The sequence below is a fragment of the Protopterus annectens genome, chromosome 11.part0 (assembly GCF_019279795.1).
Source record: "Protopterus annectens isolate FY-2018-M chromosome 11.part0, PAN1.0, whole genome shotgun sequence".
Taxonomy (NCBI): domain Eukaryota; kingdom Metazoa; phylum Chordata; order Ceratodontiformes; family Protopteridae; genus Protopterus; species Protopterus annectens.
The window spans coordinates 1,316,647,898-1,316,666,815 of record NC_056745.1 but is presented as its reverse complement, the minus strand read 5'-3'; the positions used below and the strand labels follow the sequence as shown (position 1 = coordinate 1,316,666,815).

The 18,918-nt window shown below is 37.9% G+C and overlaps 1 protein-coding gene across 1 annotated transcript in view; it reads right to left on the bottom strand.

Annotated features, from left to right (window-relative positions):
• Positions 1-18,918, bottom strand: part of LOC122815830 (kielin cysteine rich BMP regulator) — a 2,917,372-nt gene that overhangs the window by 346,951 nt on the left and 2,551,503 nt on the right. Inside the window, exon 45 of the mRNA XM_044088633.1 lies at positions 5,941-6,023. Within this exon, the coding sequence (XP_043944568.1) occupies positions 5,941-6,023 (83 nt within the window). The remainder of the gene's footprint in view (positions 1-5,940; positions 6,024-18,918) is intronic.

The following is an 18,918-nucleotide window of genomic DNA, read 5'->3' as shown; positions in this document are numbered from 1 at the left end:
ATGTTTGATCACTACTAAAAGATGAACAAACAGACTGCCTTCTTATACTTACTTTATTCATATACTCCAAAATGAATTACAAAAAAAAAAAACAGCTAGTCAGAAGTACAACATTTCTAGACGTGCTTTATAGTGAAAACTTGTAATTTAGTATCTGTAGTTATACATGTACTTAACTTTATCTAGTAACATAGTAATGTGAGTCATTATATAATGGAAACTGATAAAATAAATTCATTTTCACATTCACTTGTTGTTTACTTGGCTAAACCACTTCAGGGTCTCACATTATAGGGATATATAAGCAGCTGAGTGTTTTTTTTCCGCACCATTTTAAATTAAATTTTGCTATGCTTTTTTCAGTTAAGTATACTGTGCCTCTGTCTAACAGTGACACAGAAGATAACCAGGGAGTAAACTTATGATCTCCATCCACTCATCAAGATACATCCCAAAGGGCATTACCGATTATGGGGGGCCTGATGAGGAGAGAAAGAGGATCGAATGACCTCCCTAATCTAGATGTGAAGCAGTCATCTGCGAACTTGGTCAGCCACAGTCCTCGTGTTGGCCTGTACCTCCGAGAAATATATACCAAGCTGGAACCTAATCTTGCAATCAATGGGAACAAGGCACAGAAACTAATCTTGGATGGGGTAACAGTCCTATGCTGGATCTGCATGCACATGCACGTGTATACACACACACACACACACACACACACACACACACACACACACACACACACACACACACACACACACACACACAAATTCACTTGTACATGGGATACAGAGCTTTGATCATATGGGTGGATCACATACTTGCCTAATGCAGGATGATAGATAAAACAGAAATTTCCAGCAAAAATCCAACCCACTGCAGGAACTGCACACAGAGTGGTTAGCACAGAGGACTGAGATCCTATGCTGTTAATGAGGTATTTCTTGTAGTTCCAGGTACCAGATTTGATCACTTCCACCTCCATAATATGTCTGGGTTGCCTCTAAAAATGGACACTTGTGTTCAGTGGACTTACTTGATTAACAAACTGAATACAAAAAGCCCTGATTTGTATCAAGAGGATCCAGGTTTGGTTAGCAGTCAGAGGGATTCAGAAGTTACCTGGGAAGGAACAGAAATGCCCACCTGCCTAATCACAGAACTTTTACAGGCATGCCTGGTTATGTCTTTTGGTGGAGTGTGACAGCCACTGACAGAGGTATTAGGAATAAAGTGAACAAGGCAAATAAGTGGTACACTGTCAAGGAGGCAGAATGGCACACCTCAGCTCCTCAAGACTGAAGAGGAAAAATAAAAATAAGGACTTTAACTTACTGTAGAAAGACAACTGGTGCATCATTGGCTTCCTACAGCAGCTAATCCAACCCATCCCCCACTGGTCCTCAAGTGAACAACAAAACAGCAAAAAAAAAAGGGGGGGGGATGTGAACTTACTGGTGGAATCACAATATCAATTAGTTATACAACAAAAGAAGAAAAAGTCTTGGCCAAGCACAGGAGGAACAAAACCCTATAGACTAAAAGCCTCCTGACCAATATAAACAGGCAGCTAAGAAGGTTAATTAATACTTCAAATGCTACATTTGAAGAAAAAATAACTTCTCAGGCAAAGGACAACCACAAAGCTTTCTACAGCTGTATCCATAATCTCAGATTAAATATGCAACAATTTGTACAACTTTTTATAAATGGCATTACCCACACTGAACCAGAGGTCACTCAAAACACTGCATTGATGGGCCCTGAAAACATCTCTGGATGTTTAATAAGTAACAAGAAACATGACCTTTCTGGTCCACTTGAATCACGTTTCATCTGGAGCCTTCAGATAGATTTTTGCCCAAGGAATGGAAGATGGCTATAGTCATTTCCCTGCACAAAGGAGGTCCAACCACTGATCCGGGTAACTACAGGCCCATAAGTCTTACCAGCCTCATATGTAAAGCCATGGAAAGAATCAACAGGGACATGACAAATGAGGACATAGGTAACCTACAAAAGCTGGACCCATCATAGTTTAGCTTTGTTAAAGAAAGGTCATTCCTATTAGATCTGGTGGACTTTTTTGAGAGGGCCACCAAAGCATTGGATGAAGGTAAGACTGTGCACACAGCTTACATCAACCTGCCCAAGGCTTTTGATACAATACCCTGCTCAGACATTATAGACAAACTCACTAATTTAGGTGTAAACCCTTTCATCACCTACCGGATAGCCATCAGGCTCACTGATAGGACCCAGGAGGTCAAAATAGGTGAGGCTACCTCCACCAAAAAGCCAGTTACTAGTGGAGTCCACCAGGACTTGGTAGTAGGACCACTCCTTTTTGGTATCTATTTCTTAGAAATGGAAACAAACTCTGAATGTTTATGGCTGAATACATTTGTAGATGATTGCAAGCTGGGGATTATCATCGATTCCCTTGCAGACACTAGCATTCTTCAAGGAGGTCCATCTCTGACAAACAAATGGTACAAAAGCCATGGTCTTAAACTCAATGCTAAGACGTGCAGAATTATACCTTTGGGATGTCAACCATCCTGGCTAATTGCTATGTTGATAAAACACCCCTAAGAGTCAACTCAGTGGTCAGGGATCTGGGTACACACACAGACAGTAGCTTTACCTTCGACCACCATGTTTCTCCAGTGTTGAGGAAATCCTTTTATGTTGCTCAGCTTATAAGTACAGGCATGGCATCTAGGTCCAAAGAGGTCATTATCCCAGTGTACTTTGCCCTTATCAGACCAATCATAAAGTACAATGCTACCTTTGGTATGTACCTGACCAGGTATATGTAGCAACTACAGTGACCTCAAAGGTTCCTTACAAAATGAATACAAGGTGTAACAACCATGCCTTATGCAGTGCACCTTAAAGCTCTTTCTCTCTACTCAGTCTCCAATGGATTGTTGAGGGGTGATCTATGCCTGGCTTACAAGGCATCCATAAACCCCACACTTATGAATCTCCTACATATTTGTAAGTCAGAGAGTACCAGAAATACAAGGTCTAGGGACCTGAATTATCTCTGTGACTTAAACAGAACATGGTGGAGAGACAGATATGTGTCCCAGAGACTGCCCCTCCTATGGAACAGTCTTCCCTTCCATGTAAAAATGAGTTTGTTTATTACCCCATTTAAACATAACCTTGACAAGTGGCTGGGGAATAGGAAATGTACACTGGGTCTGGCACCCATGTCTCTTAGGACAGAGGTAGCTTATAAATGCCTGGCTCTCAATGTCCTGTTTTGATACAGGACATCATTATTCTGCTGGGAAAACTTGGCTAGGCTTAGAAAGGTCCCCAGGTTATTAGCCTAGCCTATGTATCAATGACTCTGTAAAAAGAGAAGAGAGTTTGTACTTTTGTACCAACTGGCCTCCTACAGATACTACATGCCCCCCTCAGCACTTGAATTGAAGATAAATAAAAAGAATGCTGAAGTGCCTTTCTGTGTCAGCATTTTTATACACAGAAAAGCAATGCCATCATGCATGTTGCAGGAACTCTCAATTGCACCTTCTGATACTTTGCATCTCGGGAAGTAGTCCCCTTCTCCCCTCCCTTGCTATGTTACTGGTGGTAAAGAAGGAACACATGATACTGGTTTTGAAAAAAAAAAGGCACCTCATATGACTTTTTTCTTCATAAAAGCACTGAGGGAACATTCTGCAAAGTAATTATCTCAAAAAAAATAGTAAAAGCACACCCAGCATTTCCTTATCCTTTTTAAAAAATTCTTCCAGGGGTTCTACTTGCATTAAGAAAACAGCTATGACACATATCCCAGGGTTTCATGAACAATGTGACAGTAGTAAAGGAATACTTTATGAGAAAGAACAGGCACTCCCACTCCTGACAAATCAATGAAAGGACAGCTACAGTGCAGGAATAATAGTAAGGATCCCCCCAGTGAAGTTATAAACTAACACTTTGTTCTGCCATGGATAATCACAGTTTGTGAAAGCCGTAAAATGACACCAACCATTGCTCATCATGTAGCGAGTACACTAGTATACTGCCAGAACAGAACTTCCTACTGATATTTAGTTCCTGAGAAGGTATCTGGCATAGCTGTAGCTAGGCACACTCAATGTACTCAATTGTTATTTTCTTTCTGAGCAGCACTCAGAACTATTATGACTTACAAAGATCAGCACGTCTAACTGTATAACCTAATCCATCCACATATGGCTATGCACAATTTGTTTACATCTAGGACTAATCATTTAAAAAGTCTTTATAAGAGGAGCAATTGTAGACAATATTGTAAAGTTTCTTCATCATGCAGAAGTCACCATTTCAATGTTAGAGAGGGTGATGGGCAGGAGTATGAGGCTATGAATAACAAATCTGTAGTTATACCCTGCTCCCCAGGAAGTAGTAAAATAACAGCTACAAGAAATCAACATAATCTCCAATCCCTGAAAAAAAGAAAATTAGTTTGCAAGGATATTCACTCCTTCAAAAAGAAACATGTAGACACATTATATGGTTCTTCACCCTTCTACACCTCTTTGCCACCACAGAAAGCAGTCTAGGGTGCTATCACAGACTTGTAGCATCATAAAAAAAAACAATGACATGGCCTTTCCTAGAGTTCCTCACCATAGCTTTCAACCTTCGTTCCTCACTGTTTGGCAATGTGTGGCAAGGGTACCCCCCAAATGTGTTTTCTTATGTTTACATAAGAACACCCTAGTGATGTCCAAGTCGCATGTTGCAACATTCCAGAACTTCAGGTATTGAAATAGAGCAGCTGTTGAAAATCATCAAAAGAAACAAAAATAACTCTGATGCACTTCCACATGAATAGACAACAGCAACACCACAAAGCATGTATGGTTTCAAGAGCAAATGCTTCCTACACACTCATGGGGGATTTACAGATTACACAACTCATACCTTTTCTAATTAATTATTCTAACTCTGAAGTCACACTGTCTCGAATAACCTGTTTCTCTTTTCTACAAAACTGTATTACTTTGCACATAAATGAAGTAGGGAGATGTGGGCTAGGGGATGGAGCACATGGAATGCAGAGAAATCCCTCCAAAAATAAACACTGTTACCATATCTTCTGCTTTGATTGTATGCTTGCTATTTGTAATGCTGTATTTTGGAAAATATCTATAAAAAGCACACAGACCTTCGAGCTGCATAGTGTACTGAGTTTCCATATGTCATGCTTTTTACAGCTTAAGCACAGTAACTTACATAGCAGTATTGCAATTAGATATAGAACAGAGCCCATCCAGGTATTGTGTATTTGTAGGGTGTTGTTGGTTAAAACTGTGCCCCATATAGGACAACGGAAGATAGCTCTGCATGAGGCTCTACATATATATGTGTGAATGTGTGTGTGTGTGTGTGTGTGTGTGTGTGTGTGTGTGTGTGTGTGTGTGTGTGTGTGTGTGTGTGTGTGTGTGTATGAGTGTGCATTTGCATGTATATTTGTGTGTATAGTGACCTACTTAAGTGAAAATAACAGTACACAGAGACATCCAGAGTAATCACATTCTGTGAAGGAATGCATGATTTTCCTAGTGCAACATACAAAACTATACCTATTGTAGCCATTGACTGTATATTATAGCTACAAACAGAATTCAGCATTAATGTCATTAGATTTTACTGCCTGATAGTCACAAATGTCCAACTAGAGCAGTGCTAAGCTCATTAAGATACCAATAGGGCATGCATTTGAGGGCAACTTGTACCATACAAGGGTCATAGCCACCTGTAGCAGCACCTTTATCATACTGTAGCATACAAAATACATTAGAATAATTGCAGTAAACTTGATGAGAAGAATACAAAAAGCACTATATTCATAAATACCATTAAAAATGCAATTAAGGTGTGGTCAATAGGACATATGGTTATTCATGATTTATGAATTAAATTTACCTTACAATGGCAGGTGTAACAAGGGTCATCAGTGGCATGGACTTCACTCCCAACGAGGGTAGTTGTGCAGTTGCTGAGAGGCTCTGCAATATGACACAAAAACAAGAAACTTGTTTGCTGGAATGAAAAAACTTGATGTTAAAAATGCCAGCAGGTATTCTGCTGCTTCATTTGTTAACCAACCATGTGACCAGATGTAAGGACATTTTTTTCAATCACAGCCCATTGCATATACAGTAAAACATGAAAGTACAATAAAAGGATTCTAATCATAAAAGCAAAAAGTGATGAGTGTACACCTTAAAGTAGCATTCCAGTAGCTATACAAAGAACAACTGCTGCTATAATGCTGACATTTCTAAGATGATCCTCATTAAAAGCAGTTTGTATTTCATAGCACCACCTCATAGTAACCACTTGTAATTCCAAGTGTGAGTTCTGGAACTGTTAGACTGATTGTGTGAAAATGTGATATTACATATAATATGTCCAAGATCATGGTGTCTTAGAGTATTATCTCCTCTGTCAGGTATGGTGATCTTAGAGTAAGTGTATTTAAGTAGCAAAGGGTGTAGCTGCTGAGTGATGTTTTCCATTATCAGCTGTCACCCAATGGGTAGTAGAGGACTGATGGACTGACTGAATGACTGAGTAGACAACTTGATGGTCAGTTGGCAGATAGTTGAGACAACAGTAACACTATTTTACATCTATGTTTCTATCTATAGTCATATTCACATTACACACAATATACACGTATATCTGCTTATTGAGCTCACCCAGAAAGTAAACTAGTGTCTGTCACAGCAGTGCACGTGGTACTTCATGTGGCCACTATCAATCTGAACTGGACGAATGAAGAAAGGTGCTACCATTCCTCACACAAACACTTACTTTTTTTGCACACAGTTAGCAGTTATGCAGCGTGTTGTGCCAGTTGCTTGTTTCTGTTTATAGGATGACTACCCTGAAAGTTATGCAGAGTAGTGTGTGAAAGGTGAGAGGATCATATGAAACCTCTAGGCATTTCTATTGCAAAATGTCATGATTCAGTGGCTTAGATGCTAAACAGCAAGCAACATTTGGTTTAATGATAGGAGTTCTGAAGGGTACAACAACTCTAGGTGTATGAATAATGTGACTTCATAGATGCAGTCAAAAAAAAAAAAAACATGAAGAACAATAAACCAAAACTCTACAGCAGTAATTAATAAACACAGGTGCACTAAAATACATATTTTTGCTGAAAATCTCTACATCCCAAATGAAAGGTTCTCATCTCTTGGCTAGCCATATATTTTAAAGTAAATGTATTCAGTGCTGTAACTGACAAAATTACAGCTGTCTGACTACAATATTGTCTAGAGCAGACTCCAGAAAAACATGTTTTGACCATTCATCCATAACATAATCTTACTCAAAGTTTGACAATTCAACACCACCTTATACTTTCCCAGTAAACATGTATTTGGTCAGAATTAGCTGGCTGACCGGGAAAGAAGAGCATTTAACCAAGCAATAATCATTTTACTTATCAATCAAACTGACTCAAAAGTCACAGTGCCAACAAGCTAAGAAGAAGAACTCTAGAAGGATTTACACAAATTATTATTTATTTATTTGCCATTTTTTAGCCAAGTTAGTCTGGCTGGGCAGATGCCCTTTTTCAGCAGAGACCAGAGGAGAAAAGCTCCAGATACAGAGGTTAACAATTAGTTACAAGCATAATACAGATACAAACAGTAAACATAAACATAGACTCTTAATTGTTTTTAACATTCATTACAAAGTTACATTTAGAGATCTTGAAATAACATGTAAATGATGTAGTTTTAGGGTAAGAAATAGGAGGTAAGGAAAAGGAAAGGACCAGTAAGTAGGGAGTGCTTACTTATAGCATAGAGTTAAGTAAGGGAAAAGAAATAGAGGGGGAGGGGCAAGGAATGAGGATTAAAGACATAGGGGAGACTTGTCTGATACTGTGAACAGTGATTAAGAAAGAGGTACATTGTTACTGATATGGAAGTAGAAACATACAGCCAGGAGAGTCTAAAGTGCAGGAAAAGGAAGACTGAGGCTAGGTGGGAGAAAGAAAGGCTGGGGAGGAATTAACTCAAGTAGGGTCTTTACAGGGGATGGTCCAGGAGTTGAATATATAGTCCTTTAGGGCTAGTTTGAAATTGGGTGAATTTTGGTGAGTTCTGATATAGAGAGGGAGCTTATTCCAAGATGTGGAGACTGCATGACTGTAAAGGCTTTTTTCCTATGGATTTATTAGGCTTGGAGATTTGGACAAGGTGTTGGTCTGAGCTATGAAGCTCCCAGTTAGGGATGTAGGGAGAGATGGGAGTTATTAGTGAAGGACAGGCTAGTGGTTGTTGTAGGATGGAGTTTGTCAGATGAAGTTGAGGTAGAAGGAGTTGGTTATGGAATTCTAGCCAGTGAAGTTTTGTTAAGGCGAGGCAGTGGTGTGAGTGATAGAGTAGATTTGTGGCGAAACGTGCAACTTTATTATATGTTAGCTCAAGTTTGTTTAAGAGATTTTTCTGGAGGTTGGTAAATATAGGGGCAGCATATAGTAATGTATGTAGGAAGTAGGCTTGAGCAAGGAATAATTTGGATTCTTGAGTGAGGAATTTTTTTGTTTCTGTATAGCAATCCAAGTTTCTGTTTTTTTTTTTTTTTTTGCAGTTGTAGATATGGGTATCAAATTTTAGTTTGACATCTATGATTATACCAAGAAGTTTAGTATGAGACTCCGCCTGAATAGTTGTGCTATTTAGGGAAGAGATTGAGAAGGAAGATTTGAGGTGTTGGAAGGGTTTGAGGAGGAAAAGAAGAAGTTTAGTTTTATTGGGGTTAAGTAGGAGTTGGTTCCTGGTGAGCCATCTTTCGACTGAGTGTAGTGTGTCTTGTGTATGTAGGTGGGATAGATTGTCAGAGGTAGCAATGATCATAGAGTCATCTGCATATTGTATGAGTGTAGAGTGGGGGCAGGAATGGAAGAGATCATTAGTAAAAATGTTAAATATTAGGGGACCCAAGATGGAGCCTTGGGGGGACCCCAGTAAGAATGGGAAGGAAAGGAGAAGTAGCTGACATCCAATTGACAGATTGAGCTCTATTAGATAGATATGAAGAGAACCAGTTGAGGGTGGAGGTAGACAGGTTGAAGGAGGCAAGTTTGGAAAGTAGGATGTTATGAGAAACAGTGTTGAAAGCCTTAGAGAGGTCAAGGAAGAGGGAACACACTAGTTTGTTATTACTGAGGGAAGTGGAGGTGGAGTTAGTGAAGGATAGTAGAGCAGCAGTAGTAGTACTATGATGAGATTGACAGCCATGTTGGGTAGGGGCAATGAGAGTTTTCTGAATGAGATGTGCGATGAGCTATTTGTGAATACACTTTTCTAGGATCTTTGAGATAGGGGATAAATTAGTAATAGACCTGAGGTTTGAGGGGTTGGTGGTGTTACTGCCTTTGTGCATGGGTATAATGTAGGCTTTTTTCCATATTTGGGGGACCAGGCTTTCCTGTATGGATCAATTAATAAGTATGGAGACTGGATAGGCTATGGAGGGGCTGCTGGTTTGAGGTACAGGGGAGGCAGGTTATCAGCTGAAGGGGAGCATGTGTTTAAGTTTGCAAAGTAGGGATTTGATCACAGTTGTGGGTCTAGGCTTGAGGTTTGGCTGGATAGAGGGGGGTGGGATGTCATGATTAATGTTAGTGTTAGGTTTAATTAGTTTCGGTATGGAGTCTATGAAGAAGGAGTTGAGAAATGTGGCAATTTCTAGGGAGGAGCTGTGGCACTGATGGGCTTAATGGTTGGAAAAGCAGATAACTAGGTCACACTTCAGCTTTGATTAGGAAGGAAAGCAGATGGAGGAGAGTGGAAGATTTAAAGATGTCCTGAATATGGCAGCTCATGTTAAAAGGTCTCCGGACAGCTTACGCAAATGGCACTAAATGACAGTGGTGTTTTTAAATTATTTTCGTCAGTCCTCGCACCAATGAAATTACTATGAGTTTAAAAAGCACGCTTACTAAGCACTGTTGGGTCTGTAATCACTGACACTACTGTAATTCTATATCATCAACCCTAAAATTACTCTTAATTGTGGGTGTGTTTCTTTAACTCTGTATAATTTCAGAGAAAGTATTTTTGATTAAAATACATAGGCAGCAACATTTTTAGAAATGGAAAATTCTATATATTGGATGGCATTCCTCCCAGAAAAAATATGGATGCCACTTGAATAGATACTGCCTGAATTTTCCTCAACATGCGCATCCCAAATGTGTACATGTTATGAGCTTGAATGGCTTCCCTACTGCTTGCTGAATGCAAACTGAATAAGGATCTTCCTGCTTGAGTTCAGTTTACAGATATTAAAAGTTCCAAATCATTGTTTTCAACAGGAAAACACTACCAGTGCAGTTTTCAAGGGTGCACAGGCAGTGATGAATTGATTTTCACTAATTTTCTATTTCTTCATATTGGTGCAACTGTGGCTTTGGTATAGATTAGTGCAGGGCATGGTGTCTTGTCATCTGCATGGGGGAGGGGGTGTGCAGCAGGACTTGACCCTGCAAAAACACATTTCATTTCTTTTTTTCATTTGGTTGAATTTCCAAGAAGTTGTGCTTGGTGAGTTGTTTTAGTTCAACAAGTCATACCAAAAGTGTTTAAACAGCAGTAAATAGTATGTGACTGTTCTACAGACATAGGTTGTCTTTATTCAGGTATTAGCTTTGTTAATGCAGCTTCGGTAAGGCATAACAGACTAGCAGTGAGTTCATCCACTGGGACGGGTTCTTTTTATAGCACACTAGTCTATACCTAACAGTGCAAGAAAAAATAGAAGAATGGTGCAACAGGCTAGATAATCCTCTTGCTGGCAAACACATGAAAGGTGGGTGTTTGTATAATTAAAACTATGAAATATGAGCCATTACATATAAATTCTAAATTATGTATATGGATTATCCAAGCACTACAAAGTGATACTTGACTATATGCAAAAAGTATGGGGGGAGCAATTGAAGAGACATAAAATACTCAGTAGTGGCAGGATAATAGATGTTAGACCATACAAGATGTATGAACAAGTGACACTGCTAAGGAAGGTTGGGTTACACAAAGCTGTAGTTAGGTCACCTGGTGCCATGGATAGTACCTACACTTGCGTCTACTTACCATGATTTTGAAGAAAAGGTTACACTTGTTTTAACATCATTGTTGATTACCTTTCAGGTATAATTCTCAGTACTGTTACCAACCAGTATATAGATGTCATGAGATATTTAGTTTCCTGCAAATACCAAGTTTCATGCCCATAAAATGTAACTTTTGCTGCTTTGATGAGCAACCAAAAATTTTAACAAATCTAAGGAGTATGTGGGGTAGATACCAAACGTCTTGGAAATGAAGACATCTGGCCACTAAGGGTGCTTTTGAACTCTATGAACATTATTACATGCTTCCATCATAGGGAATGATATTTGTGGAATCTTTAATTGACTTTTAATTTTCTTTTTAGATGTGCTTTGCACAGTTATTTCTTGTTTGTATTACTATTGTATTCCTTTTAAATCTATTTAGTAAAGAAAGAAATAATAAAGCAAAAAGAAAGCTTTTGAACACAACGGTTGCAGGTTTATCTTTTAGGGTACAAAGCCACCTCATAAACACACTTTTCTCCCACATCACTAATTTCTTCATTGCCTTTTTTTTTTATTTCAGTTGCTTAGTCCTTTCTGTTTAGTTGGTACTGTAAAGAGAGAATCTTCCAATTCAAGCAAGTTCCAAGTCTAGGGAAGTAAATAGTGTGGGAAGAAATAACCAGGGAATTGTTATGGCTAGGCTTGTATAGGCACTAGGGCTGACAGCCTAGTACCAACCTATGAACCTAGGCTACCACCTACTTTTTCAGTACATGGGCTTTAGATAATCATCAAATCAGGTGATCTTATAGTCCTAAAAGTTTCTTCAGGTTCAGCATGCTACACATTGCAATAGCTCCGTCTGTATGTATATATATATATATATATATATATATATATATATATATATATATATATACATATACACAATGCAAGCACAAAACAGTGTTGTAGAAAGTTCTTCCAAGCTATAGAAACTGGCACAGTGAAGGCATAACATCTAAGGAAGATTGCTGTGATGGAGAAAAAGTGCCTGAGTTGCAAGATGGTGTAATAGTTAAGGTGTTTACCTCACAGACACAAGTTAGGAGTTTGATTCCCACTCTTGAAGAAACTGGCTAGGATTAAAATAGCCCACAAAGGCAGCTTGCTTATGAACCGGAGATGGGTTGTAGGATGTATATTATAGTTCAAGTGAAGAAAGGAGGACATCAAAGCAGAAGCTAAAGTGTTACCACTTGTTGGGGGGGGGTCCATCTACTCATAGTAGTTTCTTTAACTGCCAATTGATAAGAGAAATTGTGCTGGAACACCTTTTAACAATGTAGTTTCCCTTTTTTCCACTGTTACGCTACCTCAGAGTAGATATACATAACTTAGAGGGGGGGCTTACTCTCCTGTAAAAAATATTTTGAGAATTGCCAAAAGGTGTTTCAGCAGCTGAAAAATGTCTGTTGACAGATCGACATGAATCTCTTGCTGAGACGATCAAAAAGAACATAATACTGCAGTTTGGTGACATGTTCAGGAAAGCAGAAAATAAAACAGATTTGTGAGAGGCAGGAAAAAAACAAAATGGGATAATAACATCCAGTCAAGAGATGCTGTTACAAACATCATGGCATCTGAAGAAAGTAGGAGAATGGCTCTGAATCAAGAGAAATGCTGAGAGTTTAAACAACACCATGGCCCCATGCAGAAATTAAAAAGAAGGGGGCTGATGATGATCATGATGATAATAAATGTACGGCACAGATGAAAAATAAAAAAAGGGGTTATCACATATTCTGATCAGACAGCATAAGCCTGTATAGGGTTAGCTGGAGGGCCATCTAAGCAAAAAGCAGAATAAAGACATAGTTATTGCCTTGACTAAGCTTTGAAGTAGGGCACTTTATACCTAATGCAATACACAGGCACATATGGTGCTCTCATTCTGATACTCACCAAAATTGGATTTCAATTGCTGGTAGGTATTTTTATTACTGATTGACAGAGGAAATGCATTCCGTTTTTCCAAAGCCCAAAAATAAAAAAAAATAAATAAAGCATTCTAATGAGCAAAACGGCTGAAATAATGTAAAAGAAATGGCAGTCAAAGAGATACACAAATTCTGGGTGAATTGCTTTGATGTGAAAAGAGGCAGGAGTTGTATGATGGTTGAGAAAAGAATTCAAACAACAAGAGCTAATCTTTGTTTCTTAATGGACTGGCAGAAGACTGACTTTCTAAGACATAAAACAGAATTTCAGGCTTGGAGCTTCAATCATGTATATCTACATATTTTGTAAAATAAAAAAAAAAAAAAAGCACATGCATTGTGCATTGTGTTGATGTTGATGAATGAACCTGCAGTGATAAGAATTAAAATACACCCAAAAGTAGAATAAAATGCCTCAGAACTTGGAAATCAGTAAATGTGTTTTTTTTTAGAAAATTCCAGACTCCCTTTTGTCTGACACATAAATTATCTGAATACACTGAAATGGTGGTATGAAGATCAGTCCTGTGGCTTAGGTACTTGCAATGTTTAACAGTGGAGGATCACATTAAAATGATATAGTGCCATTATAATGAACTAGGCATGGCTACTGGCAAGGCTGTAGTTCATGGCCTCCATTTTTATTAATTGGGAATAGTCCCAAGGTGTTGAACACATCACAAATCTTGCTAAGTCGGCATACTTTCTCTATCTCTCCATCAAGTCACACCTGACTCCTAGAAGGACCCCATGCCCCTCGGGCATCCAGTACTATCTATGCAGTTTACAAGGCAACAGGGGGAAATAGAAGCAGATTGTCAGGTATTTCTCCCATATCACACACACACACACACACACACACACACACACACACACACACACACACACACACACACACACACACACACACACACACACACACACACACACACACACACACACACACACACACACACACACACACACACACGTACACACACACCTAAGGGCAATTTCTGGAACCTGATCCACCTAATGCATATCTTTGCATTGTGGGAAGAAAGTGGAACATCCCGAAAAAAACTGCATGAACACAGGGAGAACATCTGGTTCTGCGCAGACGGCATCCCAGTGGAGAGCCAAGCTACTATTATGTTAATATTGGAAGGGGGTTTGCCTGGTGCCCAGATAACCATAACATCAGCATGGGTGTTAGGCAGAGAGATAATAAAGGTATTTATAAAGATGGAAGGAAGAACAGGAACAAGGAAAAAGTATTGGGGGATACCAATGAGTGCTTCTTCATGGTGCAAAAAAGAGTTCCCATCAGTTTGACAGGACAGGCAGCTTCTCATCACTTAAGTGAAATTGCATAGTGGTAACAGCAGGGATTTGTGCTGATGTTACCTGATTTACTTTGCTAGCCATAAAACTTTAAATGGGCTTACATTTTTTGTTGTTATCTGTATTTCCATGCTGCATTTCTTTAATAATCCTGCCAGGTGACTCACTGGTATCCTTTTCATTTGCTATCTCAATCCATTTGGCTATATTGTATAAGTTCATGTCGTTTTTATTGCTGTTGTTGATAATTATTTTACTTGAAGCTTATGCAGTTTTGATGCTAACATTGCCAGATGAGTTACTGATTGTTTAACTAGTTACCATCTCAGTTTGGTTGAATATCTACTTGAAGTTTCTATATATTTTTTTGCTACTACTGCTAGCTCAATTTCTGTGTTATCCTTAACAGCCGCGTACTGAGTATTCAAGTAGCTGTAGCTCCAGATTGCCTAGTATTAATTTAGTAGTTGGGACCTAACTACTGCAAGAGTAGAGCGTCATATACTGAGGTTGTAAAGAAATCTTTACATAAGCCTCGTAGAATCATCACATACAAACCTCAGCCACCTAAACACACTACTATTCCTACACCTGCATCCTCACCCACAAGTACAAACGGCCGTCCCTACTGCAAGCCTATGCATATTAATTACACAAATCTACAGCCTCACAATGTAAGCTCTCAGTCATTGACAGTGCTGTAGTTAGCCATAGAAGTTTCACAATCACCATGTAACAAAGAGTAAGCTACCTTTCATGTGGCAGAATTCTCAATGTAACCAAAGCCCTATGATCCATCCACCCTAAGTATGAAAATAGGCTTGCAGTTGCCATTTGTGTAAGAATAATATTAAATGCTCTTCCTTTAAAGAGATGCAGAGATACATGATAGATCCCTTTATGCTTCTGCCTGTGGCAGGAAAACCAATATTTTTTAAACAAAATTCTGCTTTTGTGAAGAATGATGCCATAATACAAAGACACAATTATTGACTTTAATGTTTGGCTGTGTAACAGCTGTTATTCTAGAGGGTTCTGGAATGTGTCAGTGGGGGTAAAGATGGCTAACAGGTAAACTTGCTTTGCAAGATATGGACTGCACCTCTTCATCTATGGTTTTGGCATTCTACATAAAACCTTTGTAGTCCCATATTGTCTTTTTTGGCAAAGTCTATCTCCAAAACATATCGACTTAGCAACTTCCAATTCAACTTACATCAAGGTGGTACAATCTAATATGAATTTAAATAATAAAATGATCAGATTGCAGTCCTTCTTGAACCCTGAACACATCCAAGAAACACCCTTGCTATATCTGGGTCCAGCAATTATCATTGATTCAGATCCACTGGGAACTGAAGGATTGTACTGCAGTTTATCTATAACAACTTCCTCTTTTGACTTGAGGGCAACCTTGAGAATCTTGAGGTCATGCTCATCCATAAGAAAAAAACAACCTTCCTGTCATTGAATATTACAAGGTCCCTTTCAGATATCTTTGATATCTCCAGTTTGTCATGATTCATGCATAGAGAACTTTAAAAAAAAATATCTATCAAACCCAATATGCTATTACTAGGTAGGTTCAACTAACTCTCCATCAAATCGGACACCTAGACAACCAATACTAAAAATGCATAGTGGTGTCTACATTTTGTACATGCCAAGTCACTAGACCTGATCATAAAACTTCCCACTAGGTGTGCAAACCTTCTTGAGCTTGTAGTCATCAACACTGCCATTGCCGACATCCCAACAATTTTCACATCCTCTCTGGTTAGATCTAACCACCAGACCTAAATAAATTTCATGGTGACCTCCTCCCCATCACACCTCTTGTTTAAGCTGCTGCATTCAATATCAAACTGAAGTCCCATCTAATCAGCTACAGTGATGCATCTTTTCCATATGCATATGGTAGACTTAAAAGGAGAACACTATAGACTTTATATAAGATATCCCCCTTACCTGCTCATGATAAATGCAGTTTAAAACTGGTTAATAAAAATCTCACAGTTACTGGCTTTGTATAAAATATCATTTGCCTCCTCACCATAAATGAGATTTAAAATTTGTTAGAAAAAAATCTTACCCTTATGGTGAAGTTATTCCATAAATAATTTGTACAACAAAAGGAAAAAATTATTAGTTTTACATAAGATAACCACTTCTGTTCACCGCCAAAAGAATTTAGAATTGGTTAGCAAAAGTACTTTATGAAAACATTTAAGGCTTTATAAGAATTAAAAATTGGTACTTCTACTAAAGGCAACCACAAAGCTCTGAAAAACAATAATCAGTCGTGTTCTGAATTAATATCTAACAGCTCCACTTTCTCCGATACTGAAACCATCTTCAAATCCCTGCTAAAACATCTGCACCAGTTTTATACCACCTTCCAACGTCAGTACCCTCAAAACCCACTAAAATTCTCCTATCTTGACTTTTTTGTTGTTGTTTAAATATCTTTATTAAATTATCATGTAAGACAAAAGCACATAAGGAGTAATAGAAAAGAAAATAAACCATAATAATATGTTTCAATTTGTACACATTATACATTACATATGTTTTGTTTCTTTATAACAACTGTCTGACATTACAAAAAATGTTCAATTCCTGGCTTTTCTTAAACCTCACTTCTTCTTCTGAACATCATTCTGCATCTATAGATCCCACAAATTCTGCTTATTTCTATGAAATTTGCTCATTCCCTTTCCTGAATATTCAAATTCCAGTGTTTTTTCTCTTTTACAATATTCAGTACTTCAAATACAGTTGGTTTAGATTTTGGTTTCCATTTTCTAGTAATTACTTTCCTGGAAACCGGCAGAATTAAACTCAGTAAGGCTTTACTGTGTCTAGGCAAATCAGATCATGTGACCCAGTTCAAACAAATCATTTCCTTAGTTACAGCTATTAGCTTCCCCAATATTTCTGACAGTGTAATCTGTATGGATTTTTTAAAATCTGCTAACTCATTATACTCCCCAAAACATGGTCCCAGTTTACTGTTTCTTCCTTATCATACCTCCAACACTTGCTCTTTACCTGAGACAAAAGTCTATTTGGAGTAAACAAAATACCTATGCAAATACTTCCAAACAAAAACCTAAATCTTCTGAACTTTGTTGCATATTAGGAAACCATATATGTGCCATCTCAATGTTCCCTTGTAAATCGCTTTTCTAGAATCTCTTCCCAATCTTTTCTAGCCTCCACTGATTGATTCTTATACTTTATTATGCAATATTTTATATACCATAAGAATATCCCATTTTTAACAGCAACTTTTGTTTTAGAATTTACTAACAACTCTACCAGTGCAGTTTTTGCATGTAGGACTCCCCTGTCTCTTTTCTTTGTTGTATTGTGATATCAAACTCCGGTAAGGAAGACATTCTCTAACTTGCAGTCCAAACTTCTTCTTGTCTTCATCCTACTCTATAACATTTCTGTATTTGCTCCCAATACATTGTTCCTTTGCCAGTAAATTCCAGTCCCCTCTTATCTATTTTCTGTACCCCTACTTGCAGTGATACCTACTGGCAATATCTCCTTTCTCCATTCTCATGTTCAGTCAGTTCTTTTGAATACTTTGTACAACTTTAGGGATACAATATTTTGTATGGTTATTATTATTATCCTTAAGAATCTGCATACAAAATCCTTTTTTTATCCTTATCTCTTATACCCCCACTTCATCATCATCTTCATCTTCCCTTTCCACTTTGAATTGTAGCATTCTGCTTGTGTTATGCATATAAGTCTTAATGTTGTAGCTCTAAAAATATCCCATCAAGTCATGTAATCCTAAACTACCTTGTTCTATTGGGATGATCAGCTTTTTTACACTTTTGCACTCTTATCCTCCCAGAAGAATTCCTTCAGTGCTTTAATTATTATCCACAACTTCTTCTCTCATTAATAAAAAAAAATGCCTGACCTGTATGTAAAAACTAAAGGGACTAAAATATTTTTAAGGCTAGTATCTTATTATATATATATATATATATATATATATATATATATATATATATATACATACATAAAAAAGAGCTTCAACTTTCTCAGTTTTTTTTATTATCCCTTGTTTAGTCTCTTCACACAGACTACTAGCTGCAATAATAGAAGCATTTTTTTAATCCAAACTCTTACATACTTCCTGTTATCATGTGCCCTGTAAATTTGGGTATTGCTGAACAAATTTGTGAGTGAGTACATAATTTATGGATATAGCCTTTGTTTTATCTTCATTCATTTTTATATCCTGAAAAGAATTGAAACAATTTCAAAGTGTTCCACAACACAAAGATGTAATTTTCTGGATTTATAATGTGCAAAAGAATATCACCTGCAAATAAAGCCAACTTTTCTTGATCACCATACCAATTATATCCTTGAATTTTTGAGTCTCTTATCTTCTTTGCCAAGGGCTCTAAATATAATGCAAACTCTAAAGAAGAATAAGGATACTCCTGTCTGGTTCCTCTATTCAAACACAATTTC